At 40.4% G+C, this 26293-nt stretch overlaps 1 protein-coding gene across 1 annotated transcript in view; it reads right to left on the reverse strand.

Annotated features, from left to right (window-relative positions):
- Positions 1-1114: 1114 nt before the first annotated feature.
- The window catches only part of IL18R1 (interleukin 18 receptor 1), a 34399-nt gene continuing 9220 nt past the window's right edge, over positions 1115-26293 (reverse strand). The window contains exons 4-10 of the mRNA XM_080814417.1: positions 24450-24600; positions 16184-16246; positions 12319-12439; positions 9812-9951; positions 8521-8682; positions 4387-4545; positions 1115-2525 (exon numbers count right to left, since the gene is read on the reverse strand). Of these exons, the coding sequence (XP_080670543.1) occupies positions 2170-2525; positions 4387-4545; positions 8521-8682; positions 9812-9951; positions 12319-12439; positions 16184-16246; positions 24450-24600 (1152 nt within the window). The 3' untranslated portion in view covers positions 1115-2169. The remainder of the gene's footprint in view (positions 2526-4386; positions 4546-8520; positions 8683-9811; positions 9952-12318; positions 12440-16183; positions 16247-24449; positions 24601-26293) is intronic.

Below are 26293 nucleotides of genomic sequence, written 5' to 3' on the forward strand. Positions count from 1 at the left end.
ATGCAGGGCTCGATCCCAGGACCTTGGGATCATGACCCGAGCCGAAGGCAGAGGCTCTAACCCACTGAACCACCCAGGTGCCCCTACTACTGTCTTTTAAAGCATATATTTATTATATGTATTTAACACACAATACAAAATACACTTAATGTATTTTACAGCACACACAATAAAAGAGAAGAGCAAAATCAGTCTATGTATTAGAGATTCTGATGATAGCAATAACATTTCTCTAGACCATATGTTTTCACACATAAAACATTAAGTTAGCAATCAAATCCTTTTACTTTTTTTAGCTACCTAAGTAGCACACAAAATTTTAAGCTCTAAAAAAGTAAATCAGTTTCTCACACCAAAAATCTAGTAAAATCTCAATTTGTTAATTTTCAGCAATATCTACTACAGCTGTTTTTAACCATCTCTGCTTTAAAACTCTCTGGATCTTTCACTCTGCACCCATACATTCTATCCAGGCTTCCAGATTTACTAAACCTTTTCTTTCTGTGTAAGATGGCTATCTGTCACTCACTCAGTGATTTGGGCAGCCATGACTGCTGACCCACCAAGAAGGCCTACAGTGCTGGACTCACCTTAGGGCGACAGACACATGACTGCCAAAGTCAAAAGTTTCACGCATCTAATGGAGAAATATCTACCGCCCTATTGATATGCTTCTCTCATATGCTTCCTTCTATATACAAATGTCCTCAAGTCAAAACTGCCCTCCTTCCGGATCTCTTTCCCTTTCCTGCTCTCTGCCTTCCAACTTAGTTCACTGCTAAATAACCCATCTAACAATTAATAATTACAATTAATACTAACAATTAAAATAATAGCAGTAATAGCCACACGTAGATTATTTAGTCTGTGACAAAAACTGTTGTAAGTACTTCCTTTGTATCTATTCATTTAGTTCCCCTATGAAGTAGGTACTGTTACTATAAATTCTAACTTTACAGATGAGGAAATGGAGAAGCGGATTGGTTCAAAAGGCTCCAGGGGTCCCCAAAGTGAGTAGCAAGCCCAGGATTCGAGCTCAAGTGCCTTGACTGCATGGCTCATGCTCAACCCCATGCCGTGCTGCCTCCACCTTAAAGGTATTTTTTTTTTTTTTACAAATCAAGCCAGTAACTATCATATTTTGCTGTGGCTAATGTATAATACTGACTATTGGCTAATATGGAAGATATGATCTGACATTGGGTCCATAAACATTCTTGTTAAATCAACAAATGTTTTAAATATTTTTATTTATTTATTTATTTGACAGAGAGAGATCACAAGTAGACAGAGAGGCAGGCAGAGAGAGAGAGGAGGAAGCAGGCTCACTGCTGAGCAGAGAGCCCAATGCAGGGCTCGATCCCAGGACCCTGGGATCATGACCTGAGCTGAAGGCAGAGGCTTTAACCCACTGAGCCACCCAGGCGCCCCAATCAACAAATGTTTTAGACCATTTTTGAAAAACCCAAAGAATTATCTTAATTCAGATGTGTGCCTTTCATGAAAGATAAAACAGTTTGGGGAAGTTCCCTCCAAACAGGCCCAAATAAGCAAGCCCTGAGCAGTGCTTCAGGGGGTGCTGATAATGGTGGGTCTGCAGCTGTGCCCAGAACACATTAAACATGTCCTGAGGCTAAGGCCCTGTCACACCTGGGTCCCTGGTGCACACACAGCCCCACCAGCTCTCTGCCATGTCTCAGGCACTGTCTGTGGTGCTTAGCTGTAGGCTGCACTGTGGGAGGGTGAAGGCACCATTCCCGCTATTATGTCACCTACTGGATCCTAGAAAATGCTTACAATCCGTTAATTCAAGCATTAGCATTAAAAACATAAAGATAGGCCCTTTTCATAAGGGCCTAAGGTATTCTGCTTCATGCCCTGCCTCACAGTTGCTGAACATGAATTGAGAATGAGCACCTATAGCCAGTTATCGAGGAGGGAGAAAGACGAGATGCTTTGCTTTGGAAGTCCAGGTTCCTCCGGGAGCACATGCGCACAGCTCAGTGTTCAGTCTTATCCCCGGCAACCTAATGACGACTGTCGTCTTCAAACTCTAAGTAGGATTTTCAGAGAGGTCAATATTTTCAATAGTGCCTTTGTTAAAAACAGGCCCAGCCACCCAGGCCCAGAGCGTCAACAGTTCTTCCCTCTGTTCAGCTTTCCTAAAGCTCAGGACCGTGAAAGAACAGGTAGGACTTCCGATTCAGCTCCATGGGTCTTGACCGTTTTTGCAGGCATCAGATAAAGAAGATTTTTCCAGAACCTTGAGTTATACGATGGAGGTTTATCAGCATTCCACTTCAGAACTCGGTGAGATTTCAAAAGCTGTAGTGATTGGGGGAAGAACGCGAAGTCTCTCACAGGTGTAAACTCAATTAAGATGACTTTAATTTTCCTTTCCACCAGCGCTTCATGAAGTCCGCTTTCAAGTTCGTACCTGACTTCATTAGACATGTAGCTTTTACTTAGGACAATGATCAGTCTTCGACTTTTTTCTATCAATGAGTGGATTTCATCAACAACAGCTGAAAATGCAAGATGTGGCATAGTAATTAAAGAGAACTAAAAAGGCAGACAGGAGATGAAGGTCTAATTTTGTATTATTTAACTCTACTTCACTAATAAGTTTTTCAAGACAAACCACTTATTCTCAACTTTTATACACTGTTAAAAACAATCATCCAGGTAACAGCAATAATGAACACTTGGCTCTTACTCTGTGCCAAACCCTCTTCTAGATGTTTTATGTATATCAACCCATTACACCATCACAATGACCCTACAAAGACAGTGTTGTTATCACCACCATTTTACCAGTGAGGAAGCCGAAGTACAGAATGGTTAAGCAACTAGACCAGAGTCCGATAGTCAGCAAATTCTAGAATCAGAATCAGGACCTAGGCGGTCTGCTTCTGGAGTCCTGTGATGCTATCTCACCTCTCGGCAGGCAGGGAGGAACACACTGAAATTTGAATTTAAAGATAAAAATATATATATCCCACCATGATTCTCGACCAGAAGTTGACAAACTTTCTGTAAAGGGCCAGAGAGTGACTATTTCTGGTTTTACATTACCCATCTCTGCTATTTAGCTCAAAGGCAGCCTGCAGACCACACACGAACAGCTCTTTGCTGCGTTTTAACAAGGCTGATGGCCTGGATTTGACCCATGGGTGATCGACTGTCAACTTCTGGGCTAGATCTCTACCCCTTCTCCAATAGAGGTTTTGACCCAAGCTATTTATAATTAAATATACATACAGTCTTTATTTTCATTTGAAAACTAAGAAGAAACCTATTTTATCTATCTGGGTGGCTCAGTGGGTTAAAGCCTCTGCCTTGGGCTCAGGTCATGATCTCAGGCTCCTGGGACCCAGCCCCGCATCAGGCTCTCTGCTCAGCAGGGAGCCTGCTTCCTCCTCTCTCTCTGCCTGCCTCTCTGCCTACCTGTGATCTCTGTCAAATAAATACATAAAATCTTAAAAAAAGAAAAGTAGTATGTTTTCTCCTTCTAACTGGTAGTATTTTCCCTTTCTCAGTTGTAATCTAGGAGGGGGAAAAACACAGCTATGTCTTATTTACTGCCATGTCTTCAATGCCCAGCTCAGAATTTGCCACGAGTATACGTTGGCTGACTGAGTGATGGCGGCAATAGAAATACTTATATCGCATCCTTGGTAATGCACCAGCACCTAAAGTATTCTGACACCAGATTTCAAATACTTGCTCTGGAAGACCTCAGAGAAAATACAGACATGTTACTTAATTTCTTGCCTTCGAACTGGAATTTGCTTCAATATATGTTTTATGGTCATTTGTATTCAGATACTAATAAAAAAACTGACCTGCGTAACTAAAATCCGACATGAATCCCCAATCGCCCTTTATTTATCCTTTTCCAACTCCCCTATCCACTACTATAATTTCCACACCAGTGTCAACCCAATAAGGAATGAGTATTTTCTGGTAAGAATGAATGGTGTTTATAGTCCAGAGGGTCACGTGTTAAGTCAGGAACCGATCCTGTTGTATAAAATATTACCAAGAGGGGTATTCCTACTGTGGGGCATTTCTAGATAAATGCCTCAGGACAATGCCAGTTCTGGGTCTGGTCCTGAAAGTGGAATGCCCACTCCCCAAAGGTTCAGAGAGCTAGGAAGCACAGTAAAGAGCCCGGGCCCCAGAGAAGCCACTCTCAGAAGCAGTGTATTTGGCTTGTCTTCTCACTATTGACTATATTGATTTAGCTGATTATTTCTGGTTTACAGGATCGTGTTTATTCCTTTGTTTTTAAGCAAAACAGGATTGCCTTTCATAAGGCTACACTATTCAGCTTTTAAAAAGAAAATCTTCCCACTGGTTTTCTACATGGTATTACTTTCTTACCTCCTCCAGGTACCACATCCCTTTCAAATATGCATAATTTATACCCAAAGTGTTTCTCTAACACCTCGGGCAGAATCTCCACAGCAAAGGTGTGCTCCTCTCCATTCTCGGGTCCACATTCTTTCAGGTAAGACACAAAAGCATCATATGTTTTTCCATCTAGGAAATAAGGTTTACTCTTTTAATTACAGTGCAAATAAAATTTGAGTGAAAGTTGTGAAAAATGGGAGTGGAACCATTGTAAAGGAAAAAAATTAAATAGAGTATCCTCATGTCCAAACTCATTAAATTGTACCCATTAAATATGTGCAGTTCCTTGTACATCAATTAGAACTCAATGAAGCCATTCAGCAAAAGGAAACAGAAAATATTTTTTTTTTGCCAGAAAACCAATTAAAAAACAAAACAAGCATGTTTAAATTATGTAACTCATAAAATCCACCAAATGTTTTTTGGTTCTATGATTCTTTTTAGGCATTATTCGCTCTCTCTGATTTTTTAACTTGTCAAAAACAAGAAATAAATTCAATTATTATTAAAGACACACAAAAAAATAACCTCCATGAACCTCAAATGCTAATCAAGCAACCAATTAGCAAATTGTTTTTTTAAGCATGTAGATTAAGATTCTCGCTGTTTGACACCATAGAGTGATGGAGAGAAATATAAGATATAAATCCAGGAATTAAAGTAATTTAAAGGCAACAAAAGGCCAAGGAGCCCAGCTATGTCCTTATTCCAGGAATAGAAAGCAAATCTCACCTCAGCTTTCTCTTATTACCTAATCCTACCAGCATCTTAATTTGTCTATACTCAAAATGACCCACTGGAAAGTGAAGACAGAAACAAAGCAGAGCGTTTACACTGGCAAGCAGGAAGAAACAATAGAGGTGATTTAAACACTGGGCTATCACAACACGTGCTGTGATATTTAAAAGTAAATATGGTCCTAGATGCCAATATGAAAACTTCTGGTCTATTGAAAGATTTTCATGGATAATAACATTGGTTCCTATTAAATTCCTGATAATAAAGCAATGTTCAGCAGGCTAATGGGACAAAGTCAAGATGAAAGTGTTACCTAAATAACAAAGACCACTGTACTAACTGGGAAACCACAAAATTATATACATGTCCTTCTTCTACCTTCTATATACATGTCCTTCTTCTACCTTCATCCAACCTATCTCAGAAGACAAAGCAAGCAAATGCAACAGCTTGAAGAAGTTTACAAATAACAAATTAGCAGGTGCAAGGCAGTGTAACAAAACCAGCAAAACAAACAGAATCAATGTGGTCAGAGACTAAAGAGGGATCTCTAGGGGACCTGCTTTATGAGAAAAGGAAATTTTGAGTCAGGTCCTAAATGACGCAATTGATGCTAACTGGGATTGGTAGAGGAAGAAGGGGAAGTGGGAGGGAAATGGTCTATCCCTGGTATGGTACAGGGGTTGAAGTACAGCTTTACTCTTACTCATGAAAGATGAAAAATGGTTTTTCAACTGTTGATTGCTTTGAAATGCTCAATTTCAAGCAATTCTCTTTTTGGTTTGGCAAAGCTTGTAACATATATTACAATTTATTTTAAACCCACGTAATTGAATGACTTGCTGGCTTTGATAACTGACAAAGTGAAGTGTTTAAGATAAGGTATTTAGAAACTAATAATAATTATTTTGGGTTCTGTATAAACAAAACCCTCATGTGAATGTATATTTGGGGCTTTAAGGAGTCAGGCTAGTGCTTCTCAAACTGTGTTGGGCGAATGAACATGCTTTCATTGAGTTTGACTGATTTGGGTTGTTTGGTTTCTTTCATTTCCAGTCCTTCAAAAACTAATACTTAAAACGTTCTTGGATATTGCAGCAATATCAAATTGCTATGAAAGTTTTAGTTTTTTTACTTATGTCTCTATTTCTGGCTTTTTCACGACTGATCACTATCACAGGTCACACTTGAAATAGAGCTGATGTAGAGCCCATCTGTAAATGTTTCTATGCACTGCCATGTTGGGAAGCAGGAAGTGTGAACTGAAAAAAATTATCTGTGAATTGGGTCAAACACAACAGAGGGGGGAAAAAAAATCTTCGTTGAAGATCAGAAAGGTATTAGTGAATGCCCATTTTGAGATATGTTCAGGTCCATGCAAGTAGAAACCTGTTCAAAAAGGTACCAAAAATAGACCTCTCAGTTATAGTGTTTCTCTCCATCCCCCAAAATGCATACACATAATTAAGCTCAAAGCTTAATTAATTAGCTTTGTTAATTTGATATTATTAACTAAAAGCTGTAAATGTGAATCATGAATCTAGAAAAATCCCACAGGAACAACATGAGACTTCTTTCGTAACTTGTGGTCAAGAAGATCTTTCTACTTGTGACCACAAATCTAGAAACCATAAGAGGATAAACTTGAGTACATTAAAAAAATCTTCCATAATGATAAAAATGTGTACCTGAAACTAATATAACACCGTGTCAATTATACTTTAATAATAAAAAAATCTTCCACATATTACACTAATATAAGCAAAATCAAAAGACAAATTACAATCTGAGAACAATATTTTCATTTCACAGTATAGATAACCGTAAGTTAACCTCCTTAAAACCTAAATAGCTCTTAGAAATACACAAGAGGGAAAAAAGGCCAAGTTTTTGGTCTAACTTTCTACTACCTGCATAGTATAGATAATAGTTAGTTAAGCTCCTTAAAATATAAATAGCTCTTTTTATTGGCAAAGGATATGAATGAGTACTTTGAGAATGTAAATACAAATGAGCCTTAAAAAAATGAAAAATTACACTCTTGCATAGTAAGTGAAATACAAATGAAAACTACACTGAGATATAACTTTACCTATCAGATTGGCACATAGCCAAAAGGTTGTGGGTAAGGCCATACAGAAAAAGTAACCCCCATTCTTTGAAGGTGGTAGGAGTACAATAGAAGGGAGGTCAAATTGGCTATGTCTATCCAATGAACAACTGTATCTACCCTTCAATATCACCAGCAATTCCACTTTGGGAAGTTTTTCCTTCAGTTACACTGCACACAGATGAAACGATGACTCTACGAAACTCTCTGTCACATCATTTCTGTAATAACAAAAGGTTGTGAATAACTCAAAAGTGACCAAACAAACAGGGATACATCTTCAGACATAAAACACTATACAAGTCTAATAAGAAGCTTTATAAACTGATATGGAAGGGCATCCAAGGCATAGCAAAACAAAGAAGTTCAGAAGAGTGTACATGATTGGCCAAGATTTGTTTTTAGCACAGGAGTGGAATTTGATCTCATATCCATATTCATTTGGATATATATACTATCAGTGGCAGATGATGTGAGAAACAGAGACATGGGAAAGGCTAACAGGTGACTTTCTACTCTTAGACTTTCTGTGTTTTGAACGGTGTCTTACACACTCTTACACACACACACACACACACACACACAGAGCAAGTGCAATGGATTAGACTGATTTGTTTCAATTCATGAATTATCTTTTTTTACTTAAGTATAGTTGACATAATTCAGTAATTATCTTGAAACTTGAGGACTTCTTCAAATTACCTTTAAAAATAGAGAAACCAGATAGAAAAACAGGGTCCTCAGATAGAAACAGCTGTAGAGAAAAACACAGATCTAGGAAGCTAGAACCCAGGTCATTTTGCTTCTAGTTCAGGGTTCTTATGTATCTATAAGATAGATAAGATACATACAAGATCCTTTGTCAGGTTAAAATAATGAACTACAATATAATTCAATTCTATTTAAATGAAGTTTATTGAATGTACACATTATATAAGATGCCCAGATCGTGTGTGAATAATGACAGTCCCTGGGCACAAGCATTTCACGGGGCATTTAGGAGGATATGACATACATATATAAAACAATTAACAATTGCTTGGCAAACAATTTTTGGCAACATACAAGTAAGCACAAAAAGATATGAGACAATGTTCATGATGGATGATCTGTTCAAACCAGTCTTTCCTGAGGAAAATCTCTCCCACACAGTAAGACAACAATATAATCAAAATGAAAGGAAGATTAATGTTTCTTTATCCAGTTTCTTAATGAAGCCATAAGATAAGAAATCCCAGTATTAGGATATCCATTACCTGTTAATGTTTCATCTTTTCCCATGAAATTTCTATAAAATAGGGCCAGGTCAACTCTATAAATGACACCCGTAATTACCAGGCACACAACCACCACTGAGATCAGAACAGCTATGATCATTCCTCTGGTGAAGACATAGCCTGGGATGTCAACCATATCTTCTAGAAAGAAAAAGAAAACAGGAATAACTAGTAAAAGACAGTTTACCAGTGTCCTCCAACATCACACCACAGTTGTCAGTTTTTACACTGAACATGAATCCAAGTGTCTTTCTAATACATCCCATCGACTTCGTCCACATGCCAGCCTTTGGTCCGGAGTACTGATCATTCCACTCCAGTTTGTTAAAGAATAAAAGTGTGTACAAGGACATTCAGAGACCTGAACTGAAATCATTGTGATATAGCCTATTCCTACCTGGAGAAGGCGAGTCTCTAGGGTGGTAAGATACCAGGGTGAAATGCAGAGGGACCCAAACCAACGTCTTAGCTAGTATATTGCGAACGTAAAAGGAACCGGATAGTTTTGAGAAAGCAGGTGCTGAACTGAGGTCATCTGGGCTCCCACCTGGCTCTATCACTTAGTCTGTGTCCTAGGGAAAGTCACTGATACCCTTAACTCTTAGTGTCTTTGCCATAGTATGAAGCCACTTCTGAGCAGCTACTGGGCCAATGGCCCTGGGTTGTACTGTACTGGCAGGGGACGGAGAGGGATGGCTCTGGAATGCTCCATCAGTCAGGCAGTGCAAAATTTTAGGAGTCCACTGATGTGACCCATCAACTGTCCACCCGCCAGGTCCAGAGACTGGAAGGGAGGCCTCGGTCAATCTTTGTTGAATGAATGACCACACCCAACGGTCCCCCTGTGCCCTGTGCCCAGCTAAGGTAGGCTGGAGGCAATAGTACAATTATTATCATTGACCTCACCCTACGCTGAGCTGCAAGCTTGCCTCCCATCGTCGTAGGCAAGCCAGAGCTGCCCTGCCTGCCTCCCCTTGACACCCAGCCACACATCTCTGCCTCCAGGCTGCGTCTGCTTCCCTGTTCAGGCCTCTGGTTTCTACCTGGGTCTGCAATATGATTGAAGGCGAAAGAATACTGTTTTCATTCTCTGCACAAAATCAATGCACAGGGGACTGAGCCCCAGTTTAGCCTAAATGCCTGTGACACAAGGTAGACCATTTCATCTCTCGGGATCTTGCTTCCTGGGGTGTAAAGTGAGAGAGTGGTGATCTTCAAGAGGTCTCTCGGCTGCAACATTCCGAGCTTCCACGACAAAACTTTCCCATACCTTTTTTCAACAAGACAAAGCTTATGGTGTCTGTGCCTCCCTCGCTGGTCACAGAACAATTATATGAAAAGTTTAGATTTTTTTCATTAATATTCTCAATTCTCAATATTCTTGATGCATACAATTTGCCATCTGGAGTCCTGTAAAAGAGGAAATAATTCTGTGATAGGCTTTGGTCATTGCCAGCAACATTACCCATGAGAGTGGAGTTCTCATGTGAAAATACTCAAAAGCAGTGGATCTGTTGGCTCCATGGAACCTTCCTTTTCTGATGGGGACTCAGGGTGTGGGCAACCATGAACCTCGACTCCTCCGGAGAGTGTCAGGTCAGACAGAAACAGCCCTCCTGAGACCACCTAGGGAATGATGCCATGCACTGTCCAGAATGAAAATGCTAGAAGGTAATGATGCTGAGTTGAAAACACAAGAAAATCATCTCTCAACTATTTCCCCTATTTCTCTTCTCCTAACCACTTAGCGTTCCTCCCACAGGGAGGTCTCCATGGATTGTGACAAGGCGGCAAATGGTTTGGCATAAATACAGATTCCTATCAAATTTCTCCATGCAATCCTGAAGATCACTTTTATTTTGTTCAGCATTGAAAATAAACTTTTGAATGACACTATTTGGGGCACCTGGGTGGCTCAGTCAATTAAGCATCTGCCTCTTGATTTCGGCTCAGGTCCCGGGATAGAGCCTTGTGTCGGGCTCTGAGCTCAGTGTGGAGTCTGCTTGAGATTCCCTCCCTCTCTGTCTGCCCCTCCCCCTCCTTGCATTCTCTCTCTCTCTCTCTCTAATAAATAAATATTTAAAAAAAATTAAAAAAGAATGACACTATTCTCAGACGCACCCACAGGCACATGAGAAATACCAATTAAGCTGTTCAGGGAGTGTCAGAAAATGACTTAGACAAACACCAGCAGCAAGTCGTCTTTCTCTTCTCAAAAGATCCATGTTGTGCTGTCGTTGATGCAAGACAACTGCTCATGACATCTGCTTCCCCGCCAGTGACAAGTGGGGAAAGCCCTCCCTGGGTGGCTCACTCACCTGCCACCTGCCTGGCAGCAGGTGTTTCCAGTACACAGGACATGGCACCCACCTTAGCCTTCAACTGTCTCAAACACAGGTTAGAACATACTTCTGTGCAGAAGTCACCAATCCAGGAATATCAACCATCTAACATCAGTGAAAGACCCCGAAAGTAAGGCATGAAAGGCCAGTGGCAGAATAAAGCTCATCACCTAACCCTAAAGAAAGACCACCTGGCTCCCCTAGCTTAGCTTAAGCTCCATTTCAAATAGTTTGGTGAGTTGGTCTTCTATCCCTCCAAAGATTAGCGATAGATCACTAGAAGGGGGACCTGCAGAACTCCAGTGAGGGTCCAATGCTGAGGAGAAGACACAATGGCAAGGCATCCATGCCATTCAGCGGGACCGACGTTTACACGTCTGCTGTCGGGCGAGGCCACACACCTGACACTGTTAGGAGCTCACCGACAAGTGTCAGCAAGAATTGACAGCTGTCAGCATGATGACAAAGAAAGTTCTAAAGTATAAAAGGGAGGAAAAAACCTCAAGATTGCAGCCAAGGTGACAGACACCTTGGGATCACGACTCACTAAAACCTGAGTGTATCAGTACATTATTAACTAGAGTAATGACCCGAAGTCATTCAGAAACACTTAAATGACCACAGGCTGAGCATGTTTTGTTTTAATAAGAGTGACCATTCCTTCCTGGAAGAACATAGGCAATGGAAGTACTAATACACAACAATTTGAAACTGTTTGAACCAAAGCTACCTTCTAGATATTTATATCTAACAATGCCCTCTTTGTTTTTTTTTTAATTTCTTTTACCTGTTCTTAATGTGTTTCTAATTTTCATTAATGGACTCCTGACAGCAAAATGTTACAGTAATAACTATGTTCAATGTCAATCTGCCAACAATAAATGCCACAATGTAGGTGATGGGGACATTAGCGTTTCCTTGAGACAAAACTTCCATCTGACAAGATTGGAGTCTCTTATATGATTACTAACCTTATCAGATACTTAAGTAAAACCCCCATCCCCATCATATCCTGACTGACCAAAAGCTACTTTTGTAAGCTGATGTGAAACAGCCTCACTGAACTTCTTTTTCTAGCTTAGATCTTGGGATTAGATTTCTGCATAATCCATCAACCTAGAGCATGGTGAAAGTATAAAATATGTAAATTATAATTAAAATGTAAACATACCTCAAACATCCGATCAGCCATTCAGGATTCTGGGGTTTGTGTTTGTTTTTTGTCTTTGTAATTGCACTACAGGTATTTACCCAAAGGGTTCAAACATACTGATTCAAAGGGGCATCTGCACCCCAATGTTTATGCAATAACGTCCACAATAGCCAAACTATGGAAAGAGCCCAGATGCCCAGCATGCTGATGTTTTTATATCATATATCTAAACACAATGTGATCTGTATATGTAGTGATAAATAATATATCACATATACATACCTAATTCTTGTTATGTTCTCTTCATGTACATTAGGTTCCTTTCCATTTTCTTCCCACACATTCCAATAAACCGCATCTTTTTCATTTGCCAAAGCAGAGCAGTTGAGTTCTATGTCTTTGCCTATGTGAAAGTTGACAACCAATGTTCTGATCTTAGAAACTCAGATTTCCCAAAGGTTTAAAATGAATATAATCAATACATGTTAATCTAATATGTAAAGCTAATACAGTGCTACATTCCAGAAACAGAACAGATATGCCTTGTTTTTAAATTTTAAAAAATGATACAGATGTAGTGAAAAGAAGGGCCATCTGTATCCCAATGTTCATAGCAGCAGTGGCCACAATTGCCAAACTGTGCAAAGAGCCAAGATGCCCTTCAACAGACAAATGGATAAAGACAATATGACCCATATATACAATGGACTATTACGCCTCCATCAGAAAGGATGAATACCCAACTTTTGTATCAACATGGACGGGACTGGAGGAGATTATGCTGAGTGAAATAAGTCAAGCAGAGAGAGTCAATTATCATATGGTTTCACTTATTTGTGGAGCATAAGGAATAATACGGAGGACATTGGGAGTTGGAGAGGAAAAGTGAGTTGGGGGAAATCAGAGGGGGATATGAACCATGAGAGACTGTGGACTCTGAGAAACAAACTGAGGGCTTTGGAGGGGCAGGGGTGGGGGGTTGGGTGAGCCTGGTGGTGGGTATTATGGAGGGCATGTATTGCCTGGAGCACTGGGTGTGGTGCATAAAAAATGAATCCTGGAACACTGGAAAAAATAAACTAAAAAAATGTTTTTTAAATTTATAAAGCAGAGAAATTAGTAGCAATTATAAGTCACCACCAAAATATGAATTGGTTTCTCTTCAAATGTTTACGTTTAAGTCAATTATTAAAAATGAGAGTGGCCAGTGGACTTTCTTTTCAACATACAATTTAGGAGGGAGTGTCAGACCAACACTCCCATGGCAATTTCTAGAAAAACAAAATGGATAAATCACACGTAAAAAAAAATGAAATTAGCTAAAAATTAAAGACCTCCGAGTGCACAGAAAACAAAGAAAAACAGAACAGCTGGAAACGCAGTCAGGAAAAAGCCCTTCTGCGGGGCGCTGAGATAGCCAGCTATCTTATTCTTGGGAGAAATTTGTTTTGGTTTGTACAGTGTAGAGGGAATCTCATAGAGAAAAGAGAGCCTAGTGGAAATTCTAACAGCCATATGGGCTTGTAGGATGCCTGCTGGGGAGGCTGCAAAGGCTGAGCGGTTTCTCCTGCAATCTCATAAGACTTAAAAGAGAAAGTTCCCCAGAGAGAAAGTGATGGAAAAGAAACACAGGACTGAGGTCCCACGCCCCTCCCCCACCCCCGCATAACCACACTTGGAGAAATCCCAAAGGAAGTTTTCAGACTCCTGAAAAATTATCCCAGATGAAAGCAAGGAACTACAGGAACAAATGAGGGCAAAAGGAAATACAAATATTTGCGTAAATATAAAAGACTGAGGATTACTTAAAGCACTGTTAATGCTGATCTATTGTGAATTTTAGCACATATGCTGGAGAGAAATATGTAACAGCACAACGGGAGATAGGAGGGACAAATGCAATGAACTGTTTGCAAGGTCCTCGCATGCTGTGAAGTTATAAATGTGCTGAGATTACGTCTGTCTGTTGCAGTCAGACAAGGATACACATTGTAATCTCTAGATCTACTAAGGAAGGATAATTAAGTATAACTAAAAAGAAAACAAAGCAGTTTAAATAAAAGAAAGAAAAATACTTTATGAATCCACAAGGAAGGGAGGAACAGCAGAAAGGAAGGACACATAAGCTAACTAAAACACAGGTAGCGAGAGGAGAGGTTGCACACCATCTCCATGGGTAATTCATAAAATGTAAATGGAAGACACACTATACAGACTGGGTTTCAAAAAAAGATCCAAATATATGCTGTTTATGTGAAACACATTTAATGTGCATTTGATTTACAAAGAAATGTTAAAAGCAAAAAGATGTGAAAAAGGTAGAGCCTGCCAACCTCAAACAAAAGAAAAGTGATATGTCTATTATCCGAGAAAGTAGGCACTCAGGAAGGAAGCATGATAGATAAAGAGAGAAATTTTATAATGATGAAGTATCAAGTCAACAGGCATCAATTTGTATGTGCCCATAAGGTAACCTCAGCATAGACAAAGCAAAGATTGATGGAACTAAAGGATAAATTGACCATCGTAGTTGGAGATGTTAACATCTCTTGATAACAGATAAAGAAAACACACAAAACTTGGTTAAAATATAGATGATCTGGGGGCGCTTGGGTTAAAGCGTCTGCCTTTGGCTCAGGTCATGATCCCAGGGTCCTGGGATCGAGCCCCACATTGGGCTTTCTGCTCAGCGGAGAGCCTGCTTCTTCCTCTCTCTCTGCCTGCCTCTCTGCCTACTTGTGATCTCTCTCTGTCAAATAAATAAATAAATAAATAAATAAATAAAATCTTTTAAAATATATATATATATATAGATGATCTGAACAATACCATTGGCTAACTTCACATAAGTGATATTTACGGAATGATAAAACCAAAACCTGCAGAATGCCTATTTGTTTTACATGTATTTGGAACATTCATCAAGACACACCACATTCTGATCCTAAAGCAAGTTACTACAAACTTCATGAGACTGAAATGATACAGTGTCTAATCTTGGACCAGAATGGAACTTAACTGGATATCGATATCAATATCAGCCACAATAAAACAACTAGAAAATCTTCCAAAGATCTGGAAAGTAAGAACTACAAATAATCAATAGAATAAAGAGAAATCACAAGGGAAGTTTTTTTTTCTAATGTTTGAACCAAATAGTAATGAAAATACAGCATACGTGTATTTCTTGGAAATAGCTCAAGTCGTGATTAGAGGGAACTTTGGAGCTTAAAATGCATGTGCTACAAGAGAGAATAACTGAATCTAATTCTGTCTCCAAAAGTGAGGTGCAAATTAAGCCCAAAACGAGAAGAAAGAAATAATAGAGCTAAGTTTGGAAATCAATAAAAAGCGGGCAAACCACAGTTGCAAATGGCAAATTATCCAAGCGACGCTTGGCAGATCCAGTCCCACAAATGATTGTGACAGGTGTTGGTCCTAAGGTGTGAGCTTAGGAAACAGTTAACAGCAACTTGAATCTCAGCTTTGCCACTTTTTACTGGTTTAACTTTAGACAAATTACTGAACCCTTCTGGACTTTGGTCATTTAATCTACCAGATGGGAATAATACCACTCGGAGTTGTTTGGAGGATGTAATTCAAGAACATATTTCAATCACCTTATACAAAACATGGTTTAGCATATGGGAATTTCTTCTTTTCCTTCCTTCTTTCCTTTTTGGAAAGGAATTAAGCACCTGGACACATTGATTTCATTAAGCCCTGTCTAGACAAATCTTAAATGTACAGTCAACTAAGTCCAATGACTCAAAGCCCATTGATTCATCAATCAAATGTTCAGACCACAGAACAAGTCTGAATCATTCCTCCAAAGCGTTCTCTCACAGTTTCATATTTAAAAGTGACCGTAAAGACTATTAGAGGAAAGCCACCACAGGGCGACCAAAACCCTATCTAAAAACCACAAACGGTTCTATAATGTTTTCAACAGACTGTTCGTTTTCATCAGCCAAAAAATGGCAACATTCAAACAATGACAGGCTTTTCTTCCCTTTGTAACGTTCTTCACTAAATCTGGCATGCGTGAGGCACACGCAATTGGGTTGATCATGAGTCAGATTTAGCCTTGGAAGACTCAGTGATACCCGCCTTCCTAAATGCAGAATATATGTACGTCAAAATATACCTAATTCCACCTTCACATGGTTCAGCTTTGGTCCAAGAAGAACAGGAATTATTTTGCTGCGATCTGAAAGTGAAAGAAGAAAAGAGGAATGTGTCAGCATGGCACTGAGCTCCTCTAAGAAAAGTATTTGCAGGAACGTAATATTACCCAATGTAACAAAGATTCTAATAGTCATCACTTTACACTTACTTCTGTCATATTTTCAGTGACTAATGGTTGAGGCTAACAGTGTTTGTCATTTGCCTTTCCGTCAACTCAAAGCTAACGTAATGGGAGAAAACATCCTGAATTGGGTTTCCCTCGGCTCAAATCTGTAGTTTCTGCAACTACAAGCCAGAGGAAGATATTCCTCCTGGCAGACAAACCCACCTGCAGGACTTAGATGTCAAGTCTCGGGGAACTGCCTCCTTTCTGCTCTGCCTTTATTCCTCCAGTCGCCATGCCCCAACTCCTCAGACAGGTGTACTGGGGACAGGGTCTCTACTCCTTGGGGTAGGCAAAGCACTCATTCTCAGGTGTCAACCCTTCCCGAGCAGGCACTCAGGGGAACACCCTTTCAATTTTGTGTTCCGGATGCCTCCCTTGCCTCAGTGCTGGCAGACCCTGTGGGGCTGTCCACACCTCCGGGATCAGCTCTGCTTCTATTCCTGAATGACTTCTGACCCTGACTAGAGGAACCCAATTCTGTCTGCCTCAGCCTCCTTCTGAATGCTGTCATAGAAAACCAAGGGCCGCTCGTAATTGCAGAACACTGAGAGCACACATTGAACCTGCTGTGTTGTCAAGTTCTTGTTAGTCCAATGATCAGCACTGGCAACTTTCTCCATGACTTAGACTCTACTTTTTGGTACAGCTGGTGCTTCTGGGGCATTTACAAATAATGTACAAAGCAGTCATTACTGGTGCTCAGCAAACTTCTGGGACTTACTGGTGCTCAGCAAACACAAGGCCTGAGCAAAAGGAGTGATGGGAGACTGGGGAGCTCTCCTGAACCAGCACCCCGACCTACCTAAGCCCTCTTAGGAAGTGTGGTGCTACAGAGTGAAGGGTAGAGAACGGATTGGTGAGTGTGTGGGTAAATCTGGAGGATGAAACTTGCAAAGTTGAAACTCCAGCCAAGTCAGGTTTGATTCTTCTGGGATTCAGACTCTCTGGGCAAGCCTGGAATACCGACAGGGAGACAGGAGAACCTGGATGCCTCCAGAGAAAGAAGGAACTCTCAAGTCTTGAGAATACTGACGGACATGAGTTGACTCAAGGACAAAGGGGTGGTTTTATGGAAAATTGCTATTGCTTGAGGGAGGAGTCAAGATGGCGGAGAAGTAGCAAGCTGAGATGACATCGGGTAGCAGGAGATCAGCTAGATAGCTTATCTAACCATTGTGAACACCTACAAATCCAATGGGAAATCGAAGAGAAGAAGAGCAACAATTCTAGAAACAGAAAATTGATCACTTTCCGAAAGGTAGGACCTGCGGAGAAGTGAATCCAAAGCGACGGGAAGATAGACCCCGGGGGGAGGGGCCGGCTCCCGGCAAACGGCGGAGCAACGGAGCACAAAATCGGGACTTTTAAAAGTCTGCTCCACTGGGAGACATCACTCCAGGAGCTAAACCTGGGGGGAAACCCAGGCGGGGTCAGCATAACCCCAGGTCCCGCGGGTCACGGAAGGACCGGGGGTGTCTGAGGGCCGCAGAGCGGGGAAGCTGGCTACAGCGACAGAGCCGAGGACTGAGCTCTCAGCCCGGGGTTACCTTGTGCCGGTTGCAGGCTGGGTGGGCTCGGAGCGTGGCCGGAGGCTGCGGAGAAGGAAGCGACCGGGCGCTTTTCTCCAGGTTCCAGCAATTGACTGCTTTCCTCAAGGTGCGACCGCAGGCCAGGGAGGCGGGGCGGTTGGGCGCTTTTCTCTGGGGGTGCACTGAGGAGCGGAACCCCAAGCTCTCAGCTCCTCTGGGCCGAGAGATTGGGAGGCCACCATCTTCATTCCCGTCCTCCGGAACTCTACGGAAAGCTCTCAGGAACAAAAGCTCCCGAAAGCAAACCCGAGCGGATTACTTAGCCCAGCCCCTGGCAAGGGCGGTGCAATTCTGCCTGCGGCAAAGACACTTGAGAATCACTACAACAGGCCCCTCCCCCAGAAGATCAACAAGAAACCCATCCAAAACCAACTTCAGTCACCAAGAACAGCGGAATTCCACAGCAGGAGAAAGCAAATCTTATCTGGACAAAAGGACAAGGCGGAAAAACTCACCTCAAAAAAAAGAACAAGAGGCCTTACCGAAGGCTGGAGACCTAATCAATACGGACATTGGTAACATGACAGATCTAGAGTTCAGAATGACAATTCTCAAGGTTCTAGCCGGGCTCGAAAAAGGCATAGAAGATATTAGAGAAACCCTCTCCGGAGAGATAAAAGCCCTTTCTGGAGAAATAAAAGAACTAAAATCTAACCAAGTTGAAATCAAAAAAGCTATTCATGAGGTGCAATAAAAAATGGGAGCTCTCACTGCTAGGATAAATGAGGCAGAAGAAAGAATTAGTGACATAGAAGACCAAATGACAGAGAATAAAGAAGCTGAGCAAAAGAGAGACAAACAAATACCGGACCACGAGGAGAGAATTCGAGAGATAAGCGACACCATATGATGACACAACATTAGAATAATTGGGATTCCAGAAGAAGAAGAAAGAGAGAGGGGAGCAGAAGGTATATTGGAGACAATTATTGTAGAGAATTTCCCTAATATGGCAAAGGGAACAAACATCAAAATCCAGGAGATGCTAAGAACGCCCCTCAAAATCAATAAAAATAGGTCCACACCTCGTCACCTGATAGTAAAATTTACAAGTCTTAGTGACAAAGAGAAAATCCTGAAAGCAGCCCGGGAAAAGAAGTCTGTAACATACAAGGGTAAAAACATTAGATTGGCAGCGGACCTATCCACAGAGACCTGGCAGGCCAGAAAGAACTGGCATGATATATTCAGAGCACTAAACGAGAAAAACATGCAGCCAAGAATACTATATCTGGCTAGGCTATCATTGAAAATAGAAGGAGAGATAAAGAGCTTCCAGGACAAACAAAAGCTGAAAGAATTTGCAAACACCAAACCAGCTCTACAGGAAATATTGAAAGGGGTCCTCTAAGCAAAGAGAGACCCTAAAAGTAGTAGATCAGAAAGGAACAGAGACAATATACAGTAACAGTCACCTTACAGGCAATACAATGGCACTAAATTCATATCTCTCAATAGTTAACCCTGAATGTTAATGGGCTAAATGCCCCAATCAAAAGACACAGGGTATCAGAATGGATAAAAAAACAAAACCCATCCATATGCTGCCTACAAGAAACTCATTTTAGACCCGAAGACACCTCCAGATTTAAAGTGAAGGAGTGGAAAACAATGTACCGTGCTAATGGACATCAGAAGAAAGCTGGGGTGGCAATCCTTATATCAGATCAATTAGATTTTAAGCCAAAGACTATAATAAGAGATGAGGAAGGACACTATATCATACTCAAAGGGTCTGTCCAACAAGAAGACCTAACAATCTTAAATATCTATGCCCCTAACATGGGAGCAGCCAACTATATAAACCAATTAATAACAAAATCAAAGAAATACATAGACAGTAATACAATAATAGCAGGGGACTTTAACACTCCCCTCACTGAAATGGACAGATCATCTAAGCAAAAGATCAACAAAGAGGGTGCCTGGGTGGCTCAGTGGGTTAAGCATCTGCCTTCAGCTCAGGTCATGATCCCACAGTCCTGGGATCGAGTCCCACAACAGGCTCCCTGCTCACTGGGAAGTCTGCTTCTCCCTCTGGCTCCTCCCTCATGGGCCCATGTGTGCCTGCTCTGTCTCTCAAAAAAAAAAAAAAATGAAAAGTTCAACAAAGAAATAAAGGCCTTAAATGACACACTGGACCAGATGGACATCACAGATATCTTCAGAACATTCCATCCCAAAGCAACAGAATACACATTCTTCTCTAGTGCACATGGAACATTCTCCAGAATAGACCACATCCTGGGTCATAAATCAGGTCTCAATCGGTACCAAAAGATTGAGATCATTCCCTGCATATTTTCAGACCACAATGCTCTGATGCTAGAACTCAATCACAAGAGGAAATTTGGAAAGAACACAAATAAATGGAGACTAAACAGCATCCTTCTAAAAAATGAATGGGTCAACCAGGAAATTAAAGAAGAATTGAAAAAATTCATGGAAACAAATGATAATGAAAACACAATGGTTCAAAATCTGTGGGACACAACAAAGGCAGTCCTGAGAGGAAAATATATAGCAGTGCAAGCCTTTCTCAAGAAACAAGAAAGGTCTCAAATACACAACCTAACCCTACACCTAAAGGAGCTGGAGAGAGAACAACAAAGAAAGCCTAAACCCAGCAGGAGAAGAGAAATCATAAAGATCAGAGCAGAAATCAATGAAATAGAAACTAAAAAAACAATAGAACAAATCAACAAAACTAGGAGCTTGTTCTTTGAAAGAATTAATAAAATTGACAAACCCCTGGCCAGACTTATCAAAAAGAAAAGAGAAAGGATGCAAATAAAAAAAAATCATGAATGAAAGAGGAGAGATCACAACCAACACCAAAGAAATACAAACAATTATAAGAACATACTATGAGCAACTCTACGCCAACAAATTTGACAATCTGGAAGAAATGGATACATTTCTAGAGACATATAAACTACCACAACTGAACCAGGAAGAAATAGATAACCTGAACAGACCCATAACCAGTAAGGAGATTGAAACAGTCATCAAAAATCTCCAAACAAACAAAAGCCCAGGACCAGACGGCTTCCCAGGGGAATTCTACCAAACATTTAAAGAAGAATTAATTCCTATTCTCCTGAAACTGTTCCAAAAAATAGAAATGGAAGGAAAACTTCCAAACTCATTCTATGAGGCCAGCATTACCTTGATCCCAGAACCAGACAAGGATCCCACCAAAAAAGAGAATTACAGACCCATTTCCTTGATGAACACAGATGCGAAAATTCTCACCAAAATACTGGCCAATAGGATCCAACAGTACATTAAAAGGATTATTCACCACGACCAAGTGGGATTTATTCCAGGGCTGCAAGGTTGGTTCAACATCCTCAAATCCATCAATGTGATACAATACATTAATAAAAGAAAGAGTAAGAACCATATGATACTCTCAATAGATGCTGAAAAAGCATTTGACAAAGTGCAGCATCCCTTCCTGATTAAAACTCTTCAAAGTGTAGGGATAGAAGGCACATACCTCAATATTATCAAAGCCATCTATGAAAAACCCACCGCAAATATCATTCTCAATGAAGAAAAACTGAAAGCTTTTCCACTAAGGTCAGGAACACGGCAGGGATGTCCGTTATCACCACTGCTGTTCAACATAGTACTAGAAGTCCTAGCCTCAGCAATCAGACAACAAAAAGAAATTAAAGGCATCCAAATCGGCAAAGAAGAAGTCAAACTATCACTCTTTGCAGATGATATGATACTATATGTGGAAAACCCAAAAGCCTCCACTCCAAAACTGCTAGAACTTATACAGGAATTCAGTACAGTGTCAGGATATGAAGTCAATGCACAGAAATCAGTCGCATTTCTTTACACTAACAACAAGACAGAAGAAAGAGAAATTGAGGAGTCAGTCCCATTTACAATCGCACCCAAAACCATAAGATACCTAGGAATAAATCTAACCAAAGAGGCAAAGAATCTATACTCAGAAAACTATAAAGTACTCATGAAAGAAATTGAGGAAGACACAAAGAAATGGAAAAATGTTCCATGCTCATGGATTGGAAGAACAAATATTGTGAAAATGTCTATTCTACCTAAAGCAATCTACACATTTAATGCAATCCCTATCAAAATCCCATCCATTTTTTTAAAGAAATAGAACAAATAATCCTAAAATTTATATGGAACCAGAAAAGACCTCGAATAGCCAAAGGAATATTGAAAAAGAAAGCCAAAGTCGGTGGCATCACAATTCCAGACTTCAAGCTCTATTTCAAAGCTGTCATCATCAAGACAGTATGGTACTGGCACAAAAACAGACATATAGACTAATGGAACAGAATAGAGAGCCCAGAAATAGACCCTCAACTTTATGGTCAACTAATCTTCGACAAAGCAGGAAAGAATATCCAATGGAAAAAAGATAGCCTCTTCAACAAATGGTGCTGGGAAAATTGGACAGCCACATGCAGAAAAATGAAATTGGACTATTTCCTTACACCACACATGAAAATAGACTCAAAATGGATGAAGGACCTCAATGTGAGAAAGGAATCTATCAAAATCCTTGAGGAGAATGCAGGCAGCAACCTCTTCGACCTCCACCGCAGCAACTTCTTCCTAGGAACATCGCCAAAGGCAACAGAAGCAAGGGCAAAAATGAACTATTGGGATTTCATCAAGATCAAAAGCTTTTGCACAGCAAAGGAAACAGTTAACAAAACCAAAAGACAACTGACAGAATGGGAGAAGATATTTGCAAACGACATATCAGATAAAGGGCTAGTATCCAAAATCTATAAAGAGCTTAGCAAACTCAATGCCCAAAGAACAAATAATCCAGTCAAGAAATGGGCAGAGGACATGAACAGACATTTCTGCAAAGAAGACATCCAAATGGCCAACAGACACATGAAAAAATGCTCCACATCACTTGGCATCAGGGAAATACAAATCAAAACCACAATGAGATACCACCTCACACCAATCAGAATGGCTAAAATTAACAAGTCAAGAAATGACAGATGCTGGCGAGGATGCGGAGAGAGGGGAACCCTCCTACACTGCTGGTGGGAATGCAAGCTGGTGCAACCACTCTGGAAAACAGTGTGGAGGTTCCTCAAAAAACTGAAAATAGAGCTACCCTATGACCCAGCAATTGCACTACTGGGTATATATCCTAAAGATACAAACGTGGTGCTCCGAAGGGGCACGTGCACCCGAATGTTTATAGCAGCAATGTCCACAACAGCCAAACTGTGGAAAGAGCCTAGATGTCCATCAACAGATGAATGGATAAAGAAGATGTGGTATATATACACAATGGAATACTATGCAGCCATCAAAAGACATGAAATCTTGCCATTTGAGATGACGTGGATGGAACTAGAGGGTATTATGCTAACTGAAATAAGTCAATCAGAGAAAGACAACTATCATATTATCTCTTTGATATGAGGAAGTGGAGATGCAATGCGGGGGGGTTGGGGGGAGCTAGGAAAAGAATAAATGAAAGAAGATGGGATTGGGAGGGAGACAAACCATAAAAGACTCAATCTCAAAAACAGACTGAGGGTTGCTGGGGGGAGGGGGGACGGGAGAGGGTGGTGGGGATATGGACATTGGAGAGGGTATGTGGTATGACGAGTGTTGTGAAATGTGTTAACCTGGCGATTCACAGACCTGTACCCCTGGGGATAAAAATACATTATATGTTTATTAAAATAAAAAATTAAAAAAAAAAGAAAAAGAAAATTGCTATTGCTTTTATTTTTCTAGATCTGTCTTTTGCTCCCCCACTGCCCCCCCCCCGGCTAGGAATGTCAGTAGGAGCCCTGGGGGAGAGGTGGTATAAAAGGGTATCTTTAAGACAGTATGCCATCCACTAAAACTTGAAGTGTATTATTGAAAACCCAGAGCACACTGTCCTCGGCATGTCCTCCTGCCCACCTGTCATGGTCAACCTCTAAACTCAGCTCAGAGTCCCCTGACTCTGATCTTCCTCTGACTCTCTCTGCATCCTAAACACCTCACAGATGAATCTGGTTTCATAAGTGAGGGTACTCCTACATGGTTTACCAACTCTCCTGCCTGTAATCAAATTCCTCTTCATTTCCTATTTCTCTGCCTCCTTTACCTTGATGCTCAGTACAGTTTATTGCATATAGACACTTTGACAAATATCTGTTGGGCGAAAGCATATCCTAAACCACAAGAGATTTCACAAATTCCTCCATGAAATAAGAGCATTGGCTCATGGGAGGCTAACATATATAAAGGTCATTTACTACCACCGACCCCGCCAAGCCAAAAAAAATCTTTCCAGTGCAGTAAATGATGCCCCAGTGATTTGACCCTTATATTTGAGCTAGTGATGTGGTCACAACTCCAAGTAACTTGCCTCTGGATTCCTGTGCTACCTGACAAAGAAAACTCAGTTTTACAAAGATGCGTTTGTTTCTTTCTGATTCTCAAATTTCTCTTACCTCCAACTACCGTTATATTGTAGGTTTTGGTGACATGAAATAGTTTTCCATTATGAGGAATGAAATACACACAAGTGTAATATCCCTGATCTTCAAACTCTGCATTCTTCTGTAAAACTGCGTTTTTATTGTTCTCTATCTCTTCACAGTTCTGTTTTATAAAAAAAGAAGAAGCAGCAAGTTAAAATATTTTAAGTAAAAGCAGTATCATATAACATTGATTCAAATTTTTAAAAGATTTTTATTAAAAAGGGGAAACAGAATGAAAACTGGCAATTTCTGAGTCAATGTCCCAGTGCTTTGGGATTGCTTCTGTGGCAACAATGAGACACAGTCCCGTTACTGTTATTATCATTGTTATTAATACATGCTGGGAAACAGAATATAGGGGGGTGCTGTAGCTGCTCCTGTCATTTTCTTTTAATTTCTCTCTTTTACACATAGAGGGTAGGAAGGGTAAAAAGAAAGGGAGAGGGAGACGGGAGGAAGGATGGAGCTAAAGGAGGAGAGAGAGAGAGAGAGAGAGCGTGCACGCATTACAACAAAAAAATTCCTGCTTGGATGTAAACTTTTGTACAACTCTATTTTGTAACACTTTTAGTCTAAGTCCATATACTCAGGACTACCCGTCCTGGGGGTGGGAGCAGAATTACATGCATACCTGAGTACCTAGCAGACCACCCACCCCCTTGATGTCTTCCACCAGAAGTCAGTGGACTGATTAGAAGTTTATCAAGAATATTCAAATCCATAGGCACACACAAACATGTCTCTCCATCACAAATTTCCATACAGGTCACAAGAAGGAATAATAAAATAGCCACCTTCTTCAATCTAGCCATCGGCCACCCATAGAAGAGGTTCTGAAGTGATCTAAGACCCAGATACAGAATATGGAAGCGAAACTGCTAACTTGACTATGCTATACCATCTCTGCAAACAGCAAACAAGGAGAATGTACTGCCCACAGACCTCTCTTGAAGGTGCCAAAGCTGGCAGCAACTGGGGCTAGGCCCAGAGGGGTGCTTAGCATGGGTTTGTGATGCATTCACATGTGTTCTCACTTCAGTAAATTGTTTCTGTGTATGTCACACATACACATGTGTGACCCCAAAGGGTTTTTAATAAGGCACATTAAAATATCAAAGACTCTTCACTTTTATTTCCAATCATTTGTTTTCTGATTTAGCTTCCCTGCTCCCCTCCCCTCAGGCAGGCCATGATCTGTAAATAGGCTGAGAATACCGAGCCCTGTGTTTAATCATCTAGCTAGAAATATCCTCAATAGATATATTTTCTAAATTTAAATATCTACATGTTGAGATTTCTTGAAACCTAGTACACTGAAACTCACAAATTTATATGTACTGTCAAATATTTGCACTTTTGACAGGAAATAGAGTCAAGTAAACTCAGGACTGACTCAGACATTTAGAAAGCATAAGAGCTCTCCTTCAAAAATCACTAGTAAACAGTGGTGAACCAAAATATGCAAACAAAGTTTTCTAGGAAATCATCTGTAGCTTCAACTCTCTGAAGGGCTTCTGTGTGGCTCATTCTCCCATAGAATTCTTTAAAATTTCTGTAACAGAGTTACATTTGTCCGGTTTGTTCTTCTAGAGAAATAATATAATTTCTGTTGGATGTCTGATTGTATGTATGTTATGTATGTAAATGTATTATATATACACGTATAAGTTTATATATGATACATTTGTGAATGTGTATATAATCTCCATGCTATTGTCTAAAAAAGCTCTTACAATTCAAGTAAAAGGTACACCAGCTGAAGAAAATAGATAATCCACAAAAGAAGTAATACTAAGATGTAATAAATATATAAA

Source organism: Martes martes (assembly GCF_963455335.1).
Source record: "Martes martes genome assembly, chromosome: 9".
NCBI classification, from domain to species: domain Eukaryota; kingdom Metazoa; phylum Chordata; class Mammalia; order Carnivora; family Mustelidae; genus Martes; species Martes martes.